Genomic DNA, 27,516 nt, shown 5'->3' with positions numbered 1-27,516 from the left:
CATTCATAAACATTTCGGTTGTAGTCATCAATTTTTTTATGATGGTGTCTGTAACTCAGACAACATTTCTTCAAATGACTGCAGCGCACTGAATTAAATAATTACAAAGGATATGGAAGGAATCCTCTGTGTCCTAATTTAATGTACTGTCTGTGCTATTGTCCTGGATGATTCAATAATTCAAGTGTGGAGCACACTGCACTATTTTCTGTTGTGAATACAAATCAATGATACATATTGAGACAGTGGACTTCTGGGTTGTAACATCATGTAGTCTTATGGGAGGACACCAGAATTTCGGGGATGCGTGCAACCTCCTTGTTTAGAATCACAGAGCCTAGCAACACCTAAACACACTCACAACCCAGAAGACTGCAGTCTGTATAACAACCTCTGTGAAAGCCCCAAAACTTATGTCACTATTTGTCTTCTTCTGCTGTTATTTGCAGTACTACAGCAGAACAAGAATCTAACAAGACTGCATATCATGGGTGTCACAGTGGATGAGCTAAACATGAACCTGTTCTGGTTGTCAAACCTGGAGTCTCTGGCATTCACTGATGGACGGGTAACGAGAGTCACGCGGCTGAACCACACCAACTTCACGAACCTCACAAACCTCAAGTGTCTCAATCTGTCTAGCAACCACATCATAGAAGTTGACAGTGGCATTGCACGGGAACTCCCAAGCCTCATACAGCTAGACCTATCAAACAATAACATGACAAACTTCTCATTTGAGCTTACAGAAAACAGTAGCAACAGTTCTGACTCACACTTTTGGCTCGACATATCGAGTAAGTACACTTTGTGATGAAGCAGAATGATAAACTTAGTACTGGGGTTCCCAAACTAAAACATTCTATGAACCCTGTCCTTGAAAAATCAGAAAACAAAAATCATATTATTACCTGAATGTAAAGTTTTATAACCAGAGTGTTAATATCTGCCTCCCACGCAAAACTGTCACATGCTCTATTTTTTAATTGAGAATGTGGTAACCTAAACCTTATGTTCTAATGTTATCTTACATCATGTAATGCTTAAAACTCATTCTTCACATACTGTTATGTATTATTCAGCATGTGCCTAGTTTTCTAAAATGTTGTTTTTCAGTTTCTGCTAATAATATTATATTTTCCATGTTTTATTTGCAGATAACACGCACCTTTGGTGTTCCAACATAACACAGCTCAAGTCTGGTGTGCGTGATACATGGAACCTTCACATAATGAACCTCAATCGAACTATGTGCATGGTCCAGAGAGATGAGTACTGGTTCAAATTTCAGGAGACGATTCTCTTTAAGCATATTGGAGAAGTTGAACAGGTAAAAACGTTATTAGAATTTATCAGTTCCAGTTACAACATACTGAACAATTTGGTCAGCCCTTTGTATTTCTGTGGCATTATGTGTTCCGAACAGATAGGCATAGTGGCAGTGCTGTAAGACTTATCTTCCTGAGACACCTGGTTTGAAACCTGGGTGGATACCTATCGCTGTGAATTAGGTTTTTATGGTTTTCCTAAGTTCAGTACAAAATGTACCACACTCATTGCACAGCCCTTTCTATTATTTCTATTTATTTCATGTTTTGTATTTTTATTTTTATATAATTTTATTTCTATTTTATCTCTTCTCTCTTATCCATGTTCCTCTCTTCTACGCTTCTTTATTCCTTCCCTTGATACCTGTCTTCCACACAAAGTAACTCAAGTGTGACCCTAATTCCCTGATTCCTGTACATTCAATCATAACATCAGTCCTGCCCCCATATCCATACTACTCTTTTGCACACTTCACTTACTCATCTGCCCGGAATACAGAGATAGCAGGATCTTCAGGAACAGTGGTACCTAGCTACCAAAGAATGTGACATCGCACTCCACAAGGCAGTAACTGTCATTGTCACCATTTTGAGAACTTCAAATTGCACATAGGGTTTCATGGTTTTGAGAAGTCTCAAATTTGTGGATAATCAGTGAACCTGTTATGCTTGTATATCTTTGTGTTAAATAATGTATGCTAAATAGAGCAAGTGCTGGTCACGGTAGCCGAGCGGTCTAAGGCATGCACTGTCTCGCTCGCTCGGAAGCTGGGATCATGGGTTCAAATCCCACTCAGGGCATGGATGTTTGTGTGCGTTTCTCTGTGTTTGTGTACAGGTAGAGGCCTTGCGACGAGCTGATCACCCGCCCAAGGAGTCCTACCGAATGTGTAAGATCTAGAGAAACCGAAGTGAACGGTGAAGTTCATGGAGGTAGGCCTAGGCCCACTGGGGCTGTAGTGCCAAGGAAAAAAAAATAGAGCAAGTACTTCACTTTGGCTAGTAAGTGTGTGCACCTATAATACGGTTCCTTACTTTTTTAGATATGCTCGTACATTTGATTTAATTGTAAGACTAATACAGAATTCTGTGTTCTGGAGATTTCAGTGTTATGAAATAAATAAAACAAAGACATCCATCTCAACTGGCTTGCTGTAGGCAGTGCAAGGGATATTAGGTTTATGTTGCTAAAATGAAATTCTTATCGGTTTGGAATCATATGTTGAAGACAGTGACTATTATGTACTAGGTGATGGACCAAGTACAACTACTGCTGAATCTGTAAAAATGTGAGAAAATTTCAAGTTTTATAATCTGAAAGGTTACAGGAAACTTTCAAAATCAGAAATTAATTTAAGATTTTATTTTGTTGAAGTCAGAACTTTCATCCAGCTGTTTCTCTCTTAATTTATGAGCGATATACATAACTGCTTTCTGTGTTTACAGGTGGAAGAAGACTGCAAGAAGACTAATACTCCATGTACATGTTTACCATACCGCTATTTGTACACATCTGTGTATCAGAACCGTGACTCTCTGACTATCAGCGTCAACTGTTCAGGGAAAAACCTTACATCCCTTCCCGATATCCCACCCCACACCATTGTTCTCAACATCACCAACAACAAAGTGAGTATATGTCAGCAAATACTTGATTACAATAGACATCCTGATTAATGTACAGGTGGTTGAATGATGATGTATCATGTACTCTTATTTGTTTCTTGGTTTACTTTACCCATACACAGTACAAGTCAGACTTAATCTACATATTTAGAGGCTTTCAAGGTTATAACAAGGCCATATGGCTCTCACTGAATGAACCATCAACAAAAACACAGAACTCCCGTGGTTTTAGTCTGCAGGCGAACTATACTGACAGAGCGACTACTGCTTGTCGGTGAAGTTAGTGCCAACTTTAGCAGATAGAGGGTGTCATGTGGTCAGCGCAACAAATCCCCACGGCCATTAATTTCGGTTTTCTAGACCGGAGCCGCTATTTCCTTGACACAGCTCCTCAGTTATCCTCATGAGGCTGAGCGAACCCCATTCCAGACCCAGTACTTCTCAGAAAATCTGGTAGCATCAGGAATCGAACCCAGACCTGTGGATCTGTAGCCAGGAATTCTGATCGCTAGACCACACCAGACCCACCAAATCACTTTTATTGTTTCTCTGTTCAGTTATATGTACACTGAAGAAGAAACCTTAATCACATTCCTAAATTTTGAGAATGCTACATCAGCCTTCTCAGAGCCTCTAACCCACAGCTTGCCATTGCAGCTTATAAAAATAAACCTGTCCTTTGAAGGGTTGAAACTGAACAATGTACAATGTGGAAGGAGACATTCATGATAAATGAATGCACCATTAAAGATCAATTAGACTGACAGAGGACATACTATCACGGCATTTCTGGTAGAAAATGAGGAAACCCATGAAGAACCTCAGAACATCTGAAATTCAGAATGGGAACTTCATGAATATAAAGCAATGCTTGGTGTGTACCAGTTACAGAGCATATGCATTGCCACGTACAATTAGAAGATGACTTAGTCTGGGCTATAAGACCGGTCTTCCTGACTGAGTATTCTGAACTTCTACCTCAATCCCTCCAGGCATATTGCCTCAAATTGGGCCACCACCGTTCAGCCTGTATCTTTTCTAATTCATTATTCATTAATCATCCAGTCATCGGATGCTGTATAGTCCGAGCTATTGAAAATGTTGCTAAATGAACAAAGTAAAAATAAAAAACATATATTAAAGATAAAAAATGTTGTTCTAGAATATGTGGATCCAAAACGAATAAGTTTGAAGGCAGTGTGATACATACAAAATTACAAATATTGCATTTGTAAAATATGTATAGCTAAATTTGAAATACATATTTGCCCTCTTTGTTATATCATGTTCAGTTTACCATACTGGAATGGTTTTCCATTTTTATGTTTTTAATACTTTGAAAGCCAAATGTGTCCAGTAGTCTGCCTGGGACACATATTCTTAGATAAATAAAATATTTCAGATGTAACTTTCTTGAAGATGACTGTAAAAATATTTATATTCTTCACATGTTTCAGATTACGAACCTGAAGCGAATCAGAACTGATCCGAACTACCAAGAACTTCGAGAACTACATGCAGAAAATAACCAGATCGTGTCACTGCATGAAATTGAAGCCTCTAATTTTATTAAGAACTTTCAGGTCCTTGATATTAGAGCAAACAAGTTGACTGAGGTGAGATTCAAGTTCTGTCAAGTTCTTATATTGCACTGTTATGATAATTACACAGTTCTTGATTGTGTTTGGCAGACTACTTCCCTTATTTTATGAAAGAAAAATAGTGTTATGATACTGTCATCTTGATGTGTTTGCCTTTCCCCAGCCCTGATGACTTTTCAACCATTTGGCAGATTTTCACAAAACATAAAATGGACAATAAGCTATTGATGTCATCAGTGGGATTGTTCATAATTAGTGTAACAAGGAAGAGCTGTGCAGCCAGAGAAACAGACATTGCTAGTGAACGGCTCTGAAACAACATTCGTTTCTAGGCAATGGTGCGAAACAGACAACAGAACGACATCCGTTCCTAGCCATCTGATCCTTAATAAGCAAGAATACACGGCCGATGCTAGGGAACGGCTCGGTAAACACGTTCTGGTTGCAACAGATATGCAAATGAACAGCACTGTCTATGCAGGCCATGCCGAGGAGTTATAAGGAAGACAGTTGGGGCAACCAAGTGAGTTCTGTATGGGAGAGTCTTTTAAAAGGAAGCCACCATTTGGAGAAGGCTAAGAGTCCAGAGGCAGAGGACTAGCCATTGTTATAAGCTGTTACCAGGCAACTACTAGTGAAGGCACAGCAGGTTGTAAAAGACTTAGAGGGCGCTGTGGTGATTTGTAAAGTGTGGAGATTAGCAATGGCTGTACTTCTAGTTCAGAGTTGTGTGCATAAGTGGTCAGTAAATCCAATATCCAGTCCAAAGCCCCACCTATAATAACTCATTCACATGACAATATATTTGAAGTTGGTAATGATTACTTATCAATCTGTATATCAGTTGTACTCAGTACTTGACCACTTAACATATAGATTCACATATACAGAGATAATTTTAATCGGGTTGACGAGTTCACGGCTCTGTGCTTCATGGTGACTGGTGTGATGCATGCTGCAGGAAGCATGCGAGTTTTGCCGATGACTTAGCATTCCCGATTGCTGATAACTTTTGGAATGAAGGAAAATAATGAAGTTGTAGACATCTACATGGTATTATGTTCATGCATGGGAGTGTGTTTATGATTTTTCCATAGTAGGCAGCAGTTATCAGAGCCATGAGCCATTTGTTCCCAGTTAAGAGTTAGTCAGCAGTGTGGTACCACATGGTTCACTATTTTAGAGCAATGTGTATTTCTGTACAACACCTACATAAAATATAGATCTGCTGGAAACTGTAGGCGAAAATATTGACATAAATTTTGTGATGAAAGAGTTCCCAGCGGACAAATAATTCATAGTTTTGTGAACAGACTTAGAACAACAGGACTCTAAAAACATAAGCGCCAAGTGCTTACTGAGGAGAAGTTAGATGACATAGGGACCGGACATAAATATACACCTAGAAAATCACTGAAACGTCTAGCTCAAAAGACTGGAGTGCCAAAGTCTAGTGCAAGAACGACAACACAGTTGCTGAAGCCATCCAATGAAAGTTAGTGTCTGGTGTGGTGTAAGTGCAAGAAGGATTGTCATACGTGTGTTTTTAACGAAACATTTAATTGCGAAAGATGTCTATGTGTAGAGGGTCAGCTTTTTCAACACCTCCTGTGATCTGTGAACAAAGGTAAGCACTTCCCTTCATTCCAGATGTTTGAGGCATGCTGATTCATCAGAAATATTTGCATACACTCCACAGTAAGCGGTGCTCCAGTCCCTGTGAAGCACAGGGCTGTGAACGCGTCAAGTTTGGGGGGGGGGAGAAACTCTGTACACGCTAATTTAAATATCCTTTATTTACTTTTATGGTCCTCTGGGATACTGTACTGTGTAGTTTGGTAGAAAGACCACTTCATAGAGCATGCTCCCTTGAAACATTGGTGTATGTGTGAAGTGTATATATACCGAGCAATATAGCATGGCTTCCCGAATACTGTAATCTTGACATTCATAACTGTACAAACCACAAACATCATGCATTACTTAGGATTACAGTTCTGTAAATCAGCATTTCAGAGGTACCTGCAGCTTCCGTCTAGCAGCACAATAATAACAACACTTGCAAATTAGAGCTCGGACAGTACGCTGTCTTATACTATAACTGAAAATATTATTCTTTTCACAGATAGAAACTTATATATACAATAATGCCTTTGAATTTGATAATAACAAGAAAGTGAAACTGGCTGGAAACAAAGTTATGTGTGACTGTAATACTGCTCAGCACGTCAGGGTGAGTCTCAACATTGTATGAACCAATGAAGTGGTATCTTCAATCATCATATTTGTGTGTTTTGAGCTTGTGAAGATTCTGTATGTATTCTACTTGAAAAGACTTTTGAGGACAGTGTAATGATAATTCTAACAATTGTTACTGTTATTCTTCATTCCCACCTCATGACTCAAGGTAGGCGGGTTCAAACCCGGCAGAGGTCGTGGAATTTTTAAGGACGGAAAAATTCAGGGAACAAGTCCTCCGGGAGGGACTTTAAGCCGTGGGTCCCATGTCATAGCTTTACGGCACGTAAAACAACCTCATGTCTCAAAAGGAGGCAACTGCGCTAAACTAAGGACATTTCCCACCCAACAGTAGTCTCTAACGCCTCTGGTAGATGGGGGAAGCATCGAGACACCTCTGAGCCAGTAGAGGCCAACCTCACTGGCTGAGTAGGGACTGATGGTAAGCACCAGTACCGGTAGGGTATAGAGGCTGGTAGAAGATCATAGGGGGACGCACAATAGATCAAACTGGTCGCGGTGCATGGGGAAACGCACCCCCTCCAATAACAACAACAACAACAACAACTACAACTGTTATCCTTGGAACTGCTGTGTTTCTGTGCTTAGTCAATCATCTACATAATATTCCACAAAGTAAACAAAAGTTTGAAAACTGAATCAGTTTCTCTCCTTAGGTGAAAAGGTGAATAGGCATCTACTCAGTTGGGTCCCTTGTAGAAAGAGTTGACGTCAGTCAATTAAAGATCAAGAGAAGAGTGATAATTGTGTCAATATGATATGATATGGTATCGTGTCAGGATATTTAAAAAATAACTAGGAGTTAAGCAGTTAACCCTTTCACCTCCAAACTTTTCAAGCACTGACATTACCCCAAGACCAGATTCTTTTAACTACACCTAAGCCGCTATTTTTCTTTATTCTCTTGATTTTGTCTTTAAAAATGTTTACTGCTTCCACTTATATTCTTTAAACAGGCGCAAACATTCAAAAGCTTAAAGAATATATAACAAGAGTGTACTCAGCACTGGTTTGAAGATAAAAGAGAAACAAAGTGGAAGTGAGTGTACTCAGGATAGGGCCCAGTGGTCACGCTAAGTAGACATGCCTGTATTTGGCCGTCAGTTTCAGAAAGGATTAAGATTTAGGTGTTATGGTGTTTCCTGANGAAGATAAAAGAGAAACAAAGTGGAAGTGAGTGTACTCAGGATAGGCCCCAGTGGTCACGCTAAATAGACATGACTGTATTTGGGGGTCGGTTTCAGAAAGGATTAAGATTTAGGTGTTATGGTGTTTTCTAAGTGTTGGCTTTCTAAATGTAAGACAAGATGCATATGGTGATAACTTGCTTAGTGTCACATTTGTAATTATATATTTCACTTTCTTTAACTGGAAACCAAGCCCTAGTAACATCAATAAATTAATATTAAAATTTATGGTAGAAGCCTACCTTTTTCCTAAAAAAAACTAGATATTTATTTACAAAGAAATTTTTTATTTGCAGCCTTCTGAATTCTAACTCATGTCTAACTATCTGAAAACTGTTTATTTATCTACAGTCATTTATGAATATGACCACATCTGATTAATTCTTGTAGCACAGTTACACCCGTGAGGAATGTGATATAGTTTGTGTATTATTGATTCATCTGTCAATAATAGTGTCCAGTTAGTACCTGTCAAATATAATTTCTATATAACGTTGTTATTTTCTTCAGATGTGGCTTTTGAAGAATCGAAAACATATTGAAGACCACAATGAAATCCAGTGTGAAAATTTCAACGATAAGGTGGGTGTATTCATATTTACTTATAATATTCATTACTAATAATAGCATTTAACCATTTCTCACCACCTGAATTTTATTTGTTTTTTTTTTCTGCCAAAATTCCCATGTATTTTTGCAAATGTTGAGCATGCTTCCTATAATGTACCAGAAAATTGGGTGCATATGTTAAATAATGTTTATTTTGAAGAAAGTGATGCATATCATCCCATATACCATACCAGCTTGAATTTAGTGTATCTGACTCCACTCCCCAAATATAAGCAACCAAGACCTTTAAATGTCAGATTGAAAGACAGCCGTTTATTTGTATGTTCTCTGTACAAGATTGATAGACAACTGTCAGTATGCAAATGTTTCAGAAATATATAACTCAGGAAGGGGGGGCACGCAGTATCATAGTTGGTTGAGGCACTATGCTACAAGCTGGAAGGTCACGGGATCAAGTCCCTATGAGGTGGATTTTTTTCAACTGACCTAATCCTTCCAGCTGCACTATGGCCCTGGGGTCGATTCAGCCTCTAACAGAGATAAAGGACAGCCAGCACTTAAGGCTGACAACCTCACTGCCATCTATGAGCCGATTGCCTAGAAAATGTGGTAGCGTTAACGTCTCACAACCCTATGGGCCTCCATGGCCTCGTACAAGGACAGCTTTACCTAGCTTAGCTTACCTACCTAACTGGGAAAAGGATAGGTTATCAGTTTCTAAATTATAAACCATCATATGGTTATATGATTGATGAATTTTAAAGAAATTGGAAGGGAGTAGTCATGACTTGATCAAAATCTTTAATTTTTATATAATGATTTACTGTTGTGTGCAGGTGATGGATTTGGATCAGAATAAGGTTTGCACATATCCTCGTGTGTGGACGGACTATATCAACTACATCATTGCAAGTGAGGTTGTATTACTGCTGCTCCTTGTCAGCAAAGTTTCTTATGACTACTGGGTATTCCGTACTGCAGGCTACCTGCCTTGGCCTGCCTCCAAGATGCCTAAGATGCCTTGTGACTGGGTGTTTGAAACTTGAACAATATCACGTGTTAATATTTTATTCCAATTATGTTATGTGATCTGTGTACCAGTTAGGTTACAGCAGATTCCATAAAAATGATGCTGTAGATCTCAGGTGTGGTTTTTTTATTTTTCTGGTGATATGCAGATATGGACATATGTGTGAGTGAGCAATGGAATATTTTTGAAGGTGATTACAAAGTTGGTTAAAACGAAATGCTGAAGTGGTGACACAGATCTCATTATTCGTTCTTGTGCGGTAAGGTGTAGAAGCAAATATGGAAGGAAGTACCTGATAACTTCTAATAAATATAACTGGAGAGAGCTCGTTTCAGCTGTTAGAAACTGTTCATAGGAGCATATATTAGTGATATATGAATTCTTGCATAAATGAGAGAGAGATAGAAGTGTTGTGTGAATTCTTAAACAGGAGCTGTCGGAAGTGACATTATGATTACTGCATAGGAGAGGATAGATGTGGTGTCTGAAATCTTGGATAAGAGATATAAGAGATGTTTGGATTCTTGCTTAGAAGAATTCAGAAGTGGTATGTGAACTACAGCATACAAGCAGATGTAAGTGATGTTTGAATTCGTGTGTAAGGGTGGGCATAAGTGGTGGAGTTCTTCATACGGGAATATCTCAATTCTTGCCTAATATCAAATGCAAGAGATGTCTGCCATGTGTAGGAGAAATCAATCTTGCCTATGGAGAAGCCATAAGTGATGTTTAAATTCTTGTATTGGAGAAGACTGAAATGATGTCTGAATGTCTTACTATCATTAGTTTGCCATCTGAGGTATCAAGATTGAAGAGTCTATGATAAATCAGTCATGACACTCTCTGTCTTGTTTTCAAATAAGTTATTTGAAACATATAATATGTATAAGTATGTATATATTTTAAAAAAGTATACAGGTGTGATTTTTTTATAAATCAGATGTGATTAAATGTCCAATTTATAAGTGACTTGTTGAAAATAAGTATTTTTACAATTTAAAATGGTGATATGAATGCTATATGAGTTACATTACGCAGGGTAGAATGCAGAATATTGGGTGTCTTGACCATTAAGTGGCTTATTTTGCAATGTTGGCTGTTATGCCTTGTGATATGCTTTTTGTATTACTTACTGTAGTAATTTGGATACCATTTTCCATAGACAGAATGGAATTTTATTTAACATGGGTAACATGTGACATTGCATCTCATAGATGGAAAATCGTGATCCTGCACATTAGTTTAGGGTTAAAATTGAAGTTCTATGAAGGAGATTATTGGATTTTGTGTTGGAAACAGAAGACATGAGCAGTTATATATGTTCCTTAATTTATCGAAAAAGGTTTTTGTTTTATCTTTGAAAGAAATGTGTTCCTCTATTTATCAAGAACAATATTTTATCTTTCAAGGTGTATGTTAATGCTAAAGGTCACTATCCTTAATTAGAGTTGATTCCTAGTTTGAACATATTTATAATAATTTTGCTGTAATCTCCAAGTGAATGCTCAAGTGACTATTATGTTCCTTTCTTTCTTTGTGGGTGGGACGTGTGTGACCAGCATGAAGCGGAGAAAGTTGAGAACCACTGGCCTAACAGAAAGCTGAGTGAGATATGTTTGCTAATAATGAAAAGGTTATATTTAACGAGTCTATTATAGCATCAGCTGCTTATGTTACTGCAGTATGTTAACATTGTACTTACTGGCCATGTTTACAGTTCTGTTAGTCATTATTGGCCAGTAGCGTTCCTCATTTCTTCATCACTTTTAAATTATCAGGCATGTTTCATGCAGCTTTTATGAATTATATAAATTTTATAATTTTATGAATTATATAAAATCACATATAAAAGAAGATTAACTGAAAATGTGATTATTCTTTTTATGGTACTGCACTAACTTTGCCGACAAGTGGCAGTTGCTTGGTTAGAATTTGAACAGGGGTTTAATGTATATATATTTTCTTTACATTATTTGTTAAATATTCATAAAAATTACTTTAGAGTGAAGATGTGTCAGCCAATCCAAACTGAGCTGAAAAAGTACACTGATTATATTACATAATTTAGCTGACTTATGTAGTCCACATGTTAAAAAGAAAGATTTGATTGTGAAGAACTATATTCTATACTACTTTATTCTTTTTGGCGTTCTGGCTTTAATTTATGATTAAATTGATAAATGTGATCTATATTGCAGATACAGTCATGAAGTATGTTTTATGCTTTCACTTACTTAGTAATGTGTTACATACCTTTGTTATTACAGAATGTCTGACATAGAAAAATAAAAATCAGATATTTTATGTTAAAGAAGTTACTGAAAAATAAATTTTGTTATTTATGAATTTTAAACTTGTGGTTATCAGTTACAGTTTCACTCTCAGAGAGAAAATGCGTTCTAGCAATGCAAAAGGTGCAGGTATTTAAGTCTGTCCAAGAGCTCAAGCTTTCACACTGAATAAATTAACACATTAAAATATTAGAAAGTGACCATCAATATCACGGTTAAGCCAAAAAGTGTGAATGCAGCTGATTGCCTGAGAGGATTTCAGTGAGTTAACATTTGATGATTATGCATCTACAGTAATATGAAAATAAGCGAAGTTTAGGTGCAATTTATAATAAACGGAAATTTCGTGCACGCATATTTTAGACATTCACATTTCAGACAAACTAATAAGAGCTAAGCTGAGGTAAATACTATGAATTCAAGAACTGATTTTCAATTTTATTTTTTTCACATCTCCAAAAAGAATCATACATTCATCAAATTTTAGTATGCATCCGCTGTCAATCAAGAAGAATAGGAGAGTCATTGTGGCCACACTCCATGTGGGAAAAATGTTTCTATATTATCAAACAAGAATTTAAGTGATTTACTCTTGGAGTATACTTGTTTTTCAAATGCATTATTTGTGATTCTGTGATTCACTTGTAACTGCCACAGAACTTCTGTTACAAAAGTAAAGGAGTAGCAGCATACAGTCGAAGTCTTTTGTTAACAAATCTATTAAACAACATTTCCCTGTTAATGTAGTAATTACAGCACTGAAATATGTCTGAAATTAAAGTTCTAAGATTTTAATAAGGATATTATGTCTCATACTCATTCTCTCACCATCTTGCATGCAATTTACTCTTCATTCTTCATGACCTTCAGTTCTGTCTCTATTCCTCTTTTATTTCCCATCATTTATGTCTTTCTTTCTTGCATGTTCAATACAAAATTATTTTTTACTTTTCTGAAGGACTAACTGTCTGAGCAGTGGGCTAGAAGTTTCCAAGCAGAAAATCCTATTCTGTTGGTAAGCAAGCATCATGACATCTGTACATGCGGGGGGATTTCGTACTAAATGTTTGAAAACACGTTCCTCAACTTAAGTAGCATCTGATGTTTACATTCCATGCTTCAGCAGATCATTATAATGGGGCACAGAGGCCAAACCTACCCAAATGTATATCATAAGTTTTGTGTTTGGCATCCTGGTGTGTGTGTGTGTGTGTGTGTGTGTGTGTATATATATATATATATATCAATGTGTATACTGGAACCTCGGACACAGCAATAATTAGGAGGTTATAGTTCGATAAATAACTGATTTGGGCAATTTTATCAATATACCAATTGATTTATTAAATGATGACTGTCATGCTACATGTTTGGGTCATTCCAGATCTATCATAGCATCAGTTCTCGGTGCGCACACCCCGTAGTAACACACTCTTAACACCTCCCTCCCACTAAACATAAAGACCCACACTCCCATGTATTTTATTAAAATTGTAAACTATAATTTATGAAAACTTGACCTTGTCAAAAATATAAATTGAAAAAAAGAAATATACCAAATATTAATAACAGACACATTAAAAGTGTTCCTAAAAAGCTGTTATTCTATTATGAATATTCTAGAGCAGGGGTTCCCAAACTTCTTTGGGCCACGTACAACTTACCGCGTAGATTTTCATTGGCATACCACCTGAATATTAAATGAAATATTTTAATAACTCTGAATGGAGTGAGAGTGAAAGTGAGTCAACAGTAGGACCCCCATGATTTTCAAACAAGGTAAGTTTGCCGTGCAAATGACATGTTTATTTGTGCATACATAAAATACCCTGACTTTGAAGATGGAGGCGGACCACTTGAAATTCTTTTACAGTCCCCTGGTGGTCCACGGACCACGTGTTTGTGAAACTCTTGCTCTAGAGCGATCAGTAAAAATACCATTAAAAAAGTAAGTAAAGGTATCCCTGTAACAGGCCGTGGAGGCCCATAGGCTTGTGAGATGTTGAGGTTCCCACATTTTCTAGACAGTCGGCTCACAGATGGCGGTAAGGTTGTCAGCCTTACGCGCCGGCCGCCTTTTACCCCAAAGAATATTCCTGGTACTCATTTCTGTTAGAGGCTGAGAGGATCCCAGGGCCATAGTGCGGTTGGAAGGATTAGGTCAATTGAAAAATTCAATGACCTCATCGGGACTCGAACCGGCGACCTTCCGGCATGTAGCAGTGCCTCAACCAACTACGCTACCGCATGCCCCCGGTAAAAATACCCTTAAACAGCTTAAACGTAAATCCGTAAACAGGATTCCTAGCTATCTTCTCTCGGAAAATGTCCTGGTGACGTTCATAATGCTAACGCATTCTGCATTTGAAATATTGTTGTTTAAAAACCTAACAGCCAATAAAAGAACCATAAAGTTATAAGAAACTGGGCCATTATTTTAAACATTTGTTTAATCATAGGCCGAAGTTCTATTTCTTGTTCGTAACGGAAAAAAAAGATACTGTTAGGCAAATCTATAACTAATTATCTATAGTCATAATTCATGTGTGGTTCCCTTTATTTTCTTCAACATTTACGATTCCTGCGTTTATGTAAAATACGCCATGGAAAATTTTACTATAGCAGGGCCGTATCTTTGGTATATTCACGTCTTAACTGATGCAAGAAAATAAGAACTCATCACTGAATACCAGTTTGATCAATCGTCACAGTAAAATGTTCAGAATTGATGCTATATTCACGAAAGTCGCCTTTATAACTGACTGCCTATCTATCTATCTATCTATCTATCTATGGCTCTACAGTCTTTTTGTTTGGCCTTGGCCGCTTTTTCGGTCTGTTAACCTTACACACAGTCGGTAGGACTCCTTGGACGGGGGATCAGTCAGTCGCAAGGCCGCTACCTACACACAGAACAGCACAAACACAGAATAAACGCACACAGACATCTATGCCTTGAGTGGGATTCGAACCCATGGTCCGAGCAAGCGAAGACAGTTCATGCCTGAAACCGCGGGGCCACTATAATAGGCACCTTTGTTAACTAGTATCCGTTTAAAAAAAGAAACATAATCACTTAAGTCCTCCATGTTTTCCTATATCCGAGTAAAACTTCATGGTGCCGAACTAAAATAGATCATATTTGTTTCTTCTTACTATCGCCCCATCCCATTTTTCAATGGAGATACAATCTATGCAGTAAATTCATAGCTCTGAAACTAAGAAATATTTCACATTGGTTGGTATTACAAAAATCGAGACATTTCTTGACTTAATGCCAATCATTGACAACAAAACCCATACATCTAGCAACAGTAGGCAGACAAGGACAAGCACCATTTACCTGTGCCTAAGAACTGTGCCAAAGAAACAAATAATTACGAACGGGTTGGCATAGCAGTAATGCTCTATGCTCGCATTTGAAAGGTATTCGGTTCGAATCTCGGCCAAGACGCTGGTTATTCTGAAGTTTTTCGTGTTTTTCTTCTGTGTCCCTCCGCGTAAATGACGGAACAGTGCCTTGATTATGGCAGAAGTATCCTTATACCATATCTCTAGCTACAAAATAACCCCTGGGGGGGGGATTGGCGAATAGAACACGTGTGGGGGAAGGAAATGTCGCAACCAGTCATTATGGCTCCTATGCCGGGAAACGAACTCCGAAACACTAAGCATCATTAACCAAGTGGCACGGTAAATTACGTAGGCAGTACGTAACACTCGGGTTGGATGTAATTCATTCTTAGTCCTTTACAAGGCTAAACATCGTTAAATAAACATACAGACTAACCGGTCTGCTCTAATATAGTCAAAGTACGGAAACATGACACTCACCCTTGTCGCTGAATTGAGATACAGACTCAGGCGTTCGAATTCGTTTCTGTGTATTTCAGGTTCATCGGTAAACTTACACTCGCCGACGTCAATGTTATCAAGAACTGCACAATTATACATTTCACCACACACAGCCACTTTTACAATCAACAATAATTACACTGCACACGACACAAAATGAATGCTTTGTCCTACAGCAACACGGGAACCTACGTCTTTACACGAACTGAGACATTCATCGGATACAGTTTCCCAGACATATTGAACATATCTCGATAGTTTCAAACATACCTACATTCAGCCATATCGAAACGATCGAGACAGTGAAATGTCTTAATTTGCCGCCAGAGACCGCCTTCTTCTACGAGCTTTCTGAAAGGAGAGTGACAGACAAGATAATTAATTAAATACAACTTCTTTCGCTGACGTACAAAATACATAGTACGAAAATAAAGTTCCATTAAGAGAGATATTAAGAGGAGATTTAATTACGAGAACGCTTGCTGCGACTGAGATTGTGAATATGATCCTGTGGGTTGTAACACCGTGTAGTTTTGTACAAGTCCACCAAACTTTCGGAGTAACGTCTATCGAATGAAATCATATTACAACCTAAAATATGATCCCGCTATGTCTTCCCGTCTTCTGTCTGAACATGTATGCATATGATTTGACATGTTGCTTGATATGGATGTGACGATTTGTCCCACCCTAACTGAAGAATATAGAAAGAGTGTGTCAGAATAGGGAGCTGAAGAAAATATCTGGACTTAACAAAGAGGAAGATAACAGGTGGATGAATAGAATTTTAGAATGAGGACCTTTATAATTTGTACTCTTCACCATGTTTAATGGGCCGGGAATGTAACATAAATGGATAAAATGAGAAATTCATACAAAGTTCAAATTAAAAAAAAACTGAAGCAAAGAAAACACTTGGGAGATATAGGTGCAGAATGAGTGGAAAATATTAAAGCCTATCTTAAATGAATTGGCTGTGAAGTTGTAGACTGCATTCAGCTGGCTCAGGATAGGGAACAGTGGTGGGCTTTTCTGAATATAGCAATGAATGCAGGATTTGAGGTGCTCACAGCGGTGGTTATCTTCTGGGACATAACGCCGTGTATTCAGTAAAAATCAACCGACGTTTAGGATGAACATGTCGCCTCTATCTTCATGTTCGAAAAACAAGCCAGGCAAGAATCCAGCGTGAAATAGGGAGCAAATAGGGATCTGAAGAAAGCAGTCTTCTGGGATTTGGCACCGTGTATAAGTGGTGTTAACCGACGTTTCGGAGGAACGTATCGCCTCCATCTTCAGGGTAGAAGAGAAAGTATAAGAAATCTGCAAGCGACAAGACCGTGAGAAACGGTAAAAGCGTCTGCTTTTACCGTTTCTCACGGTCTTGTCGCTTGCAGATTTCTTATACTTTCTCTTCTACCCTGAAGATGGAGGCGATACGTTCCTCCGAAACGTCGGTTAACACCACTTATACACGGTGCCAAATCCCAGAAGACTGCTTTCTTCATAGTCACCGCCGTGAAAGCCTCAAATCTTACAAATAGGGATCTGTTTTCTACCTGTTTCACGCTGGTTCCTAGTCTGAAGATGGAGGCCGCATGTTCCTCCCAAACGTCTGTTGACTTTCAATGGTTTACACTGCGTTGTATCCCAGAAGATACAGCTCTTCATAGCAATGAATTATGACAACTTTTTGAATATCTGAGCGACCACTAACTTCTCAAGAAGGACTCTGTTCCGTGGTATTACTCTGTTACCGAACATCAGTAAGGAAGCCAGTATGGAGGAAATGAGTGATCTAGTGGCGTCGGCCAAAACGGATAATTTTCAATTTTGGAATGTGTGAGTACTGTCTGATGGTAATAAATCTGTAGGTGACATTTCATGGTAGTGTTGTCTGTTATTGTGTCACACACTGAAGGGAATGACACCAGTGTGTGAATAAACATTACACGATCACATATGGCTGTCACGCTCGGCTGCGAGGACTGATAACGTCATGTAATTAAGACACTGATAATTTTAGAATTTACATAGCCACTATGAGTAAGCCAACATCTGTCACAAATTTGAACAAGGCAGAAAACTTACACTCTGTTTCGAAGTAAAATGTGTTTCCACATACTCATATACGCCTTTCGATATTTGTTTTCATGTTAAAAAAATGAAGAATTGGTAAAAAGCAAAAGAAAAAGGCCGTGAAGGCCCATAGAGTTGTGAGACGTCAAAGCTCCCATATTTTCTAGACAATCAGCTCACAAATGGCTGTGAGGTTGTCAGCATAACGCGCCGGCCGTCCTTTACCCCCAGGAAGATTCTTGGTACTCATTTCTGTTAGAGGCTGAGTCCACCCCAGGGCCACAATGCTGCTGGAAGGATTAGGTCAATTGAAAAAATCCACCTCATCGGTACTCGCACCCGCGACCTTCCGGCTTGTAGCCTAGTGCCTCAACCACGAGGTACCACGTGCGTGCCCCATGAAGTATTAGGTTCGAACACAGTATTACGTAGTGCCAATTTGTCCATCGCAAATCCCAAACTACCTGGGCTCGAACCCGGGCCGCCAAGGTAGGAAGCCGGCGACTAACCGCCTGAGCTATGGAACGGTCTGCGGACATTGATATTAATGATGCTGAAAATACATTTCTTCGCTACCACAGAATTTGTTTCTGGGTGAAAGCCAAACAAAACTTCCTCCGTTACAGCGTAAAAATGAGAACAAAAAAAAAAAACAGGCAGATTTATACCCCTTTAAAAACATTGAGGAGCTAAGTAAATTTATGGGACGTTGCTTGGATCTTGCGCCTACGTCTCTATTCAGAAAGGAAATAAACACCGTGAGATGGGGAGCGATGTTTCAGCTTCTGACACAATGTAAGATAAACACATTGTTCTTATGTATAGGTCCATGCATTTCTCAGAACAGAATATCTTACACATCGAACCGAATAGTACAGTGTAGTGTCTTGTAGTCTGCAGGATAGTTACAGACGTTTCGGAGGAACTACCTGCGTCCATTTTCAAGATAGCTGGTAGGTATCTTTCAGATTCTATGAAGTCCGAAGCAAAAGCTGTCCCTGAGCTTACTAATTAAGCGCTACGCCATGAAGGCGTATTAAGGAGTGGATGTATAGACCCGCGTTTTCTTGACCTTAGCACTATTTGGAGGTGAGTTGTCAGTTTCATTCTCCGGCCGCTCTACTCCCGGGGAAAGAACCCTCGGTACCCATTGGATGGGCCCCAGAACCTGTCTGGACTACATGGAGAGGAGAAATTTCTTGACTCTACCGGGACTCGAACTCTGACCCTTCGGCCGTCCAACCCGCAGCCAGTCGCTATATTCTGCACTACCACGGCTCCTATGAAGTCTGAATCATATCTAAATAATAATTAAAAATTCAGTTTCTAGAAAACACGCTGTTTCTCCAGTCAATTAATGCTGTTTAGGGAAATAATCATTGCTTATTCTGAGAATCATGTTAAATGCATAAATACACCGTGTGGGCAGAATGCGGAGCCTTTTGAATGGTAAAGATGACAGACAGCCATTGTGCTGCAACGGGCTAAAGCTAAAGGTCGAGTCGAGGCACAGACGTCACGAATATCAAAGAGAAGCAGAAAAACATATTCGTTAAGTTATCCCGAGGCATGGTCCAAATGTCCACGGGTGCCAAATGTGCAACAGATGTGAATACGCACAGACCAGTGTCTTCGTCAAGGCCACTGCTTTCCGGAAGGCGTCAGTACACGCGACTTACTGCATCCACAGAAAGCACAGAGGTCTGACCAATGTCTTTTTGTCGTGGATATAGGTTTAATGAATTTTCAAAAAGTTAAAACGAAGGAAGTGAAGCAACTAGACTGCGGGATAGAGAACAGACTACTTGGGGTTCGATTCCAGATAGTTACCAGAGACGCATGTCTTCTCCACTGCTTCCCGAACGGCTCTAGAACCCACCCAGATTCATATCAACGGGCAACGGTGGCGCCTTCCCCTCGGGATAAAGCGGCCGGAGCAATAAGCTGACCGATAACTTCCATCTAGTTCCAAGGTAAATAAGGAGCCGGGATAGCTCAGTCGGTATAGCGACTGGCTACGGGCTGGATGACCGAGGGGTCGGAGTTCGGGTCCCGGTAGGGTCAAGAATTTTCTCTTTTCCAAGTTGTCCAGACCGACCCTGGGACCCATCCAGCCTCCTATCCAATGGGAACCGAGGGATCTTTCCCCGGGGGTAAAGCGGCAGGGGCGTGAAACTGACCACTCACCTCCAACTAGTGACGAGGTCAAGAAAACTTGGGTCTATGCATCCGCTCCTCCATACACCTTCATGAAATAACGCTTATTTAGTTAAGCACAGGAACAACCTTAACTTTACCAAGGTAAATAATGCTTTAAGTTGAGATAACCAGTCACTCACCTTGGCGATGAAACGAGGGATGACTTGAGAGGGTATGAAAGCACTGCGCAGGCGCATATAGTGGGAGTGTGTGTGATCTAATTCTCTTAGAATGTAAACTGAAAGAAGAAATGCTATTACTTCACTCGGATACCCAACGGCCCATGTGCGAAATCTCAGATGTTTGCTGTCGATCTGTCAACAGTCCTCGTGTAGCAACACGCGAGCGCCTGGCCTCCAGAAGGGTTCTGCTCAAGTCTGCGTGTGGCTGTGTGCTAGTTCTGACGCGAATTAGTCGTGTAGACCACTGTACGCGGTTGCTTACCGTAAATCTGATTCCTACATTCAACTTCAGTGAGTTCCTTTCAACGTAACAAGATATAAAAAGGTTTGTACGTGAAGTGCATGTGACTCGTTAGCGGTTCAACTTGTCATGTCGCATCTGGGACCAAGTCTGTGACAGGTTTAGCGTTTGCGCCAAGTTTTCTATTTTTCTCTATTTACTTCCGTCTTCATTTATTTATGTCATTCGTTTTCTGTATGAATTCTTTAGCGTTTTGTGTGTTTGCCTCTTTATTCTTTGTTTCTTTTTAAAATGTACCCTTCTTGCTCTTCTATTATTATAAAAAGTGATTCGAAATTATTGTCTGGATTTCCGTGGCCTATCATTTTCAAACTGGGAAAACAAAGCCAACCTGCTTAAGGAATATGAAACTATAACTCAGAGAGATTTATTTCACTGGCAATAAAACTTTTTTACTTACACTTTTTATTCCATAACTGGTTTTATTTTTAACTTTTATTGAACATATACAGGGTGTTTCACGACTTTAGGGCATAACTGCAGGAGGTGATTTCCTAGGTCTTTGTGATCAAAAAAGTTCATATAAACATGTGTCCGATTTTACGGAGTTATGACCGTTTTAAACTTAGAATAGAAGGTAACGATTATGACAATAAACGGAACAAAATAATAAACCAGCATAATACATGATACATTTAAAGTATGAATGTAAAGTTAACTTCGTGAAATTTCCTTTAATTTGAATTTATTGGTGCTTAAAGCTGATTTTCGAAAATGCCACCGCCGGCCGCAACACATGCTGCCGCTCGGTTGTGAACCGCGACGGACATACCACCCACCACGCCTTAGGTACCTCTCAAGTGTCTAGATAACGAGAACGCTCTGTCTGTAGCTGGCTAAAAATAGCGACCCGACAGTTGACAGACGCGGTTCACACGAGGGCGTGTACGGGAATGAAAAAACGGCCATAACTCCGTAACTGTCCAAAATCGGACACATATTTATATGAACTTTTTTGATCACAAAGACCTAGGAAATCACCTCCTGCAGTTATGCCCTAAAGTCGTGAAACACCCTGTATACACACAACTCCTTAACTAGAAGTAACTATCACTGCGCTATCACTGTTTCACACACTTTGCAGTTTACTACAGCACACATTAAATCTTCTCAGTCCGCTGTATCTTCACCAGTCGTGGTCTGGTAATGGCTCCCAACGCCGTAGACACCTCAACTTCCGTGTTCACAGCCTTATTGGCCGGCGACTGTCTCACAGCTAACTGCCAGGCTGGAAGTCATATCACGCCAACCCCCTCTTGTGATCAACTCCAACTGACTAAACTCTAGACTTGTCCTGCTTATAACAACTCGGCATGGATCATATTTGGATTGCCCCGGGACGTTCATATTTTGGTTTGCCAGGGCCTGTCCAAAAGTCTACCAATTGACAGCTTCGTAACCCACAAATAAATATTACATGACACTGCATATCAGAAGAGAACAATCTTCTTGGTATATACAAGAAATTCCTTCGGAACCATTGACATGCACGTAGCTACATGGAGCTGAGTCCTTGAGAATCGTCCAGTTGCACAGCTACACAAGAATTCACCAACATTTTATGAAACCCAAATTGTGTAACATTTCACAATTTGTTTTTTCAGTGAGGGGTTGATAGCCCCACCCTCAATCCCCAAGCTGAAGGACCAACCCTTGCCGGCTGTCAGGACCATGCTCAGAAGCATTGCCCTATCTTTTGTGTAAGAAAAAATTCTCTTTCCTCCTGCAGGCGTGACCGGCTTCTTCGTCTGCTCCTGGGAGCAGCTTCGGCCGAAATGTCTCACCACGGTGTAACGACATTGCTACAACTCGTAATGCTCTCAGGTGTAAGTTCGGGTGCACTATACGAGCACAGTTACTTTCAGGACACTTCTGACAGGTAAGTGACCCAGTTCTCCAGGGCTCCTATTCCACAAGCGTTTGCGGCGAATGTCAACGAGCTATGGACTTAAATGGATCTGAAGAATACCGTCTTCTGGGATGCGGCGCCGTGTAAAGCTCGTGTGAACCGAAGTTTCGGAAGAAAGTATCGCCTCCATCTTTCGGCTATAAAATCCGCGAGCGAGGAACCAGCGTGAGCAGGAGGCTAGCAAAGCAATCGGATTATGGAGAAAACAATATGAGAATGGAGGAGTTGAACTGTTGCCGTCAGTTCGCCCGTTGGACCGAACGAAACCAACGGTTTACAAACCCTGCTTTCCACCTGGATTCACGCTGGTTTCTTGTTCGGCTTTTCTTCGACCCTGAAAATGGAGGTGATTTGTTGATCCGTAACATCGGTTAATTTTCAACAGACTACACGGCGGTAGATCCCAGAAGATAGAACTCTTCATAACAACAATTAAATCCTATATAATTTGAATCCTTTTCAGAATATCTCACCTCTAGTTATGACAAATTACATCCCTGACTATTCTATGCTTGTTTCTAGGTGTAGGGAGATCAGTTCCTGCGGTATAAACACTAGCAGCACCTTCTCGATTTCCCGCGTCTGTCAATGCGATGACCTGTGTGCCACGTATGGGGACTGTTGCCAGGATTCGCCCCACTTCAAACCATCGCCCCTACAAACATGCCTCACGGCAGGAGACTGGAACACCGCTTCAAATTACAAGGATAATTACTATATGGTGACGTCATGTCCCTCCTCGTGGCTGGGGGAAGAAACGCGTTCCAGATGCGAAAACTACATCGAAACAATCCGACGAGAACCGATACTGGGACTCCCCATTACCAGCAGTGCCACCAATATCACGTACCCGAACTATCACTGCGCAAGGTGTAACGGTGATCTCCATATGAGCACAATGATAAGATGGAAACTCGCAGTCACCTGCGATCCAAGTCTTTCACTCCCAGTACCAGACATTGATACAGTCATTAAGGAGTCAACTTATGGAAAAGATTTTAAGTTCAAGCCAAAATTTGCAAATGCCAGTTATCACACTTGTAAATTATATGTTTGGAGACCGTTTAAATTACTTCGCAGATGTCACGAGCGAACCGTTGATTCCTGTCCACCCTCGTGGCGCAATGATACATTGAGGAAGCAGTGTGAGGCCTACACTTCTTTGGTATTTCGGCTGAAGTACAAACCTTTCCGCAACCCGCACTGCGCTACTTGTAATCACGTCCCTAACAAACTCATAGGTTGTATAAAGGACGGGTTAGTAATAGAGACTTTATTTCCAATACTGTTTGACTTCTCGGATAGTTCCAGTGACGTGGTTGGGAAGACAAGAATTTGTGCAAACCACAACGAAGCATATGATCCAACTGCAAAGAAATGCCGTCACATAATATGGTCAATAGCAGGACAAGAAGATCTTCATGAATTAGACAATTGTTACGGAAACATTTCCAAATGTAATATAAAGAATTGTTCAAGGTTCGTTTTAGATCCGAATGAATACTCACTTAATGACAATTTGACTGTGACAGATTTATCATCCAATAAATTATATGCAGACGGAGAATTCAGAATAATGGATGACGGTCGTGTGGAAGTGTGTGCCAAATACCAAGTAATTGAAGAGAAGTTTAATAGTGTCATGAAGTACATGACATTCTTGGGACTTGGCGTGTCAATTGGGTTCCTTTTTCTGCATCTGGTTGCCTTCGTGATAAATCCTGCTCTCAGAAATCTGTCTGGGAAAAACCTGGCTTCATTATGCACTGCTCTGATTTTGGCATATGGATCTTTCATCATTGGACAGCTGCTGCAAGTTGGAGGTAAGCAGTTTTTCAGTTTAATTTCACTGGGTAAAAATTTGAACATCTCGGCCTGACAATTTATGGATCCAAAGAAACGCATCCATCTATGGTTGGCCATTCCCATTAAATTTCCCTGAAGCCTACAGCCCATATTCAGTGTGACTCAATGTGAATTTCTGTCCCCATGTAGGACTCACATGACTGTCCCCAGAAACAATTACGTGGTGACTTTCTGTCCCCATGTATGACTCACATGCCTGTCCCCAGAAACAAATTATGGGGTGATTTTCTATCCCCATATATTACTGACAAGAATGTCCCCAGAAACAAATTATGGGGTGACATTCTGTCCCCATGTGTGACTCACATGACTGTCCCCAGAAACAATTACGTGGTGACTTTCTGCCCCCATGTATGACTCACATGACTGTCCCCAGAAACAAATTATGGGATGACTTTCTGTCCCCATGTATGACTCACATGCCTGTCCCCAGAAACAAATTATGGGGTGACTTTCTGTCCCCATGTATGATTCACATGCCTGTCCCCAGATACAAATTATGGGGTGACTTTCTATCCCCATGTATGACTCATAATAATGTCCCCAGAAACAAATTATGGGGTGACATTCTGTCCCCATGTATGACTCACATGACTGTCCCCAGAAACAATTACGTGGCGACTTTCAGTCCCCATGTATGACTCGAATGACTGTCCCCAGAAACAAATTATGGGGTGACTTTCTGTACCCATGTATGACTCACAAGAATGTCCCCAGATGCAAATCATGATGTGCTTCCTTGTCCCAAGGAGTGGGCTGCAAGGTAACTGCTGTGGTCACCTACTACTGTTTCCTCTCTTCGTTCTCATGGCTGTTGTTGATGGCGTTCGACGTGTGGCGTACGCTAAGACTATCTACCGTGCGCCTGCGCGTTGTGTCAAGAGAGTCACGTCGGTACGTGTTCATCACATACTCTGCATTCTGCTGGCTCATCTTCCCAGGAATTCTCGTTTCCACGGCGTTCGGCATGCAGTACTTCCACGTCGAGAACGCTTTCATTCCAGGGTTAGTACTGCTATTACGGTTTAAGACATGGTATGACGCAAGAAAAATTTAATGCTGCGGAAGAGGGGGGAGGGAGTGTGCTCACGCCGCAAACATGGCGCAAATTTTCAAAATTTTCTCGAATGAATTTCTTCCTGAGAAATGGCACAACACACGCAATAAGTTTTTTTGCTATATAGCATCATGGCTACAAGTAATGGTAAAATCAGAGTTATCCCTGTAATTAATTCATTAAGCACCACGCGACTATATGGAGGCGAGTGGTCAGCCCCGGCCGTCTTACTCCCGGGGAAACACCTCCCCGGTACTCATTATAGAGGAGGCTGGGAGGGCCCCAGAAGCAATCTAGATACTATGAAGTAGATAAGATCTCTTGCCCTGCCGGGAATCGAACCGTAGGCCGTCCAGCTTGCAAACCGTCGCTATACCGACTGAATTATCCCGGCTCCCAGGATCATGCCTGTAACTAAAAGTAAAACTCTTCAGGTGAAATTTCGCTTTGTTCGCTAAGTAAACTGACGAGCCTATAAATCACACAACTGGAGCCTAGATATAGAGTAGGAGAACCGATATGCCAGTGTTTTCAGGATAAATTGCATTAACACTAACATATAAAGCTCTGCAAGTGGTAATACACGTATCTCTTGTAGGTTTGGACTACACAACTGCTGGTTTGGTAACCGCAAAGCGTTGATTGTCTTTTTCGCCATCCCAGTTGGTGTCATCATGGCGCTGAACCTGGTATTCTTCATGTCCAGTGCGTGTATGATCTGCGAAACAACAGTGTCTTCATCTAACAAGAGTTCCAGCACTCGCAGGGATTACAGACTCTTCGCACGCTTAGCTTTTCTTATGGGTCTCACGTGGATAGTGGGCTTTATTGCAGACTACTTGAACCTGAACGCAGTTTGGTACATCTTCGTGGCTCTAAATGCCTTCCAGGTAACTATTCAATTTACAATAACTTTGCCTGTATTTTTGTATTGGTGTGAAACTTGGTCTCTGACACTAAGAGAGAATCATAGACTGAGGGTCTCTGAGAACAGGGTGTTGAGCAGGATATTTGGACCAAAGAGAGATGAAGTGACAGGAGGTTGCAGAAAACTGCATAATGAGGAGCTTCATAACTTGTACTCTTCTCCGAGTATAATTAGAATAATCAAGTCAAGGAAGATGAGTGGGCAGGGAATATAGCATGGTAAAACCATAGATATTTAGATATATGGAAGGTGAATTAGCTTGTAAAACTTCGCTTCGAAAACTCAAATTTCGGAGTGTTCCCTTCAAATAGGTCGCAATCACATCCTTCAGGATATTTTCCTTGGAGGCTGCCACTGTAGGCCCATTAGTAGCGGAAATAAGAAGGAACATTTATCCTATCGTTGATTCAGTCAGACATTTCGACATGAAAAGGCCGCCATATTTAAAGAAACTTTTTTCCAGGGTTTCTTCATCTTCGTAGCCTTCACGTGGACAAAGAAGGTAAGGAACGGATTCAGATCCCAAGTATCTGGAGATACTAAATCAAACTATATGAAGAAGAAGGATACATCCTGCTGGTCCTGGACAAGCAGCAGGACAGGTCACACCGAGAGCACTGAACTCGGGATCCCTCTGAAAAGGCGACGCTCATCACTCCCTTGTAGTGCACCATGCGAGCGCAACTGAACGCGTATGAAACTCTGCACCTGAAAGCCCGGAACAGTGGGGAAGAGACAGCCTTTGATAGGTAACGGCCGATAAACACTTACCCGCGGCAACGGATACGTACGTAACAATAGAACTGTCAGAAGCGGTGTTTTCTATGTGGTCCGTGCCGATGCTATGTGTACGGAAGCTTAAGAATCCATATTGTTACTCTCGTCAGAGAGGATGTTCGGCAAGTGTTCAGGTGGAAATTAAAATTACTTGTCATGAGTCTCAAGGGGCTTGTCGCCAAGACGAACTGATTGGCGGTAAATCGCCAGTCGTAAAGTAACTCTGACTCTTGACTATATTTTTGGAGATCCATCTCCCGTGGAGGCGTGTTCGAATACCTCCAGCGTAGCCCTGCGTGTCGTAGAAGGTGATGAAAAGGGAACCCAGTGCCTGGGGGTATAACTGGGCCAGCCTGGGTCCTGGGGGGGGGGTACGAGTAAATACGGGGTCCTGGCCCTCCAGATTGGGGGAGTCTCGAATCTGAGAGTCCCGCGGGACTCGGACTGAGAATAACTGCGCTGGCGAGGACC

The 27,516-nt window shown here is 40.5% G+C and overlaps 2 protein-coding genes across 4 annotated transcripts in view; both read left to right on the top strand.

Moving 5' to 3' along the window:
• Positions 1–11,954, top strand: part of LOC111870121 (protein halfway) — an 82,231-nt gene extending 70,277 nt beyond the window's left edge. The window contains exons 3-9 of one of the 3 annotated variants that reach the window (XM_023862145.2): positions 450–797; positions 1,158–1,330; positions 2,775–2,957; positions 4,412–4,570; positions 6,681–6,788; positions 8,512–8,583; positions 9,408–11,954. In XM_023862145.2, coding sequence (XP_023717913.1) covers positions 450–797; positions 1,158–1,330; positions 2,775–2,957; positions 4,412–4,570; positions 6,681–6,788; positions 8,512–8,583; positions 9,408–9,617 — 1,253 coding nt within the window. In that variant the 3' untranslated portion in view covers positions 9,618–11,954. Of the gene's footprint in view, positions 1–449; positions 798–1,157; positions 1,331–2,774; positions 2,958–4,411; positions 4,571–6,680; positions 6,789–8,511; positions 8,584–9,387 lie in introns of all 3 variants that reach the window. The other 2 variants (XM_023862147.2, XM_023862146.2) reach the window with 2 other exon arrangements.
• An 8,373-nt stretch (positions 11,955–20,327) lies between these two features.
• Positions 20,328–27,516, top strand: LOC111870136. Its single transcript, XM_023862172.2, has 6 exons — positions 20,328–20,532; positions 22,238–22,387; positions 22,940–24,240; positions 25,033–25,288; positions 25,939–26,230; positions 26,732–27,516. Exons 2-6 carry the CDS (start codon positions 22,284–22,286, stop codon positions 26,954–26,956), a joined length of 2,178 nt encoding a protein of 725 aa, XP_023717940.1. The 5' UTR covers positions 20,328–20,532; positions 22,238–22,283; the 3' UTR covers positions 26,957–27,516.

The sequence above is a fragment of the Cryptotermes secundus genome, unplaced genomic scaffold (genome assembly GCF_002891405.2).
Source record: "Cryptotermes secundus unplaced genomic scaffold, Csec_1.0 scaffold594, whole genome shotgun sequence".
NCBI lineage: Eukaryota > Metazoa > Arthropoda > Insecta > Blattodea > Kalotermitidae > Cryptotermes > Cryptotermes secundus.
The sequence above is the reverse complement of the archived record's forward strand: the minus strand, read 5'-3'. Positions and strand labels throughout refer to the sequence as shown.

Coding starts and splice junctions, on each gene's coding strand:
- LOC111870136 (XM_023862172.2), top strand. CDS start 22,284: ATGTCTCACCACGGTGTAACGACATTGCTACAACTCGTAATGCTCTCA. Junction 24,241..25,032: donor ACAGCTGCTGCAAGTTGGAG/GTAAGCAGTTTT, acceptor CCTTGTCCCAAG/GAGTGGGCTGCAAGGTAACT. Junction 25,289..25,938: donor GAGAACGCTTTCATTCCAGG/GTTAGTACTGCT, acceptor TATCTCTTGTAG/GTTTGGACTACACAACTGCT.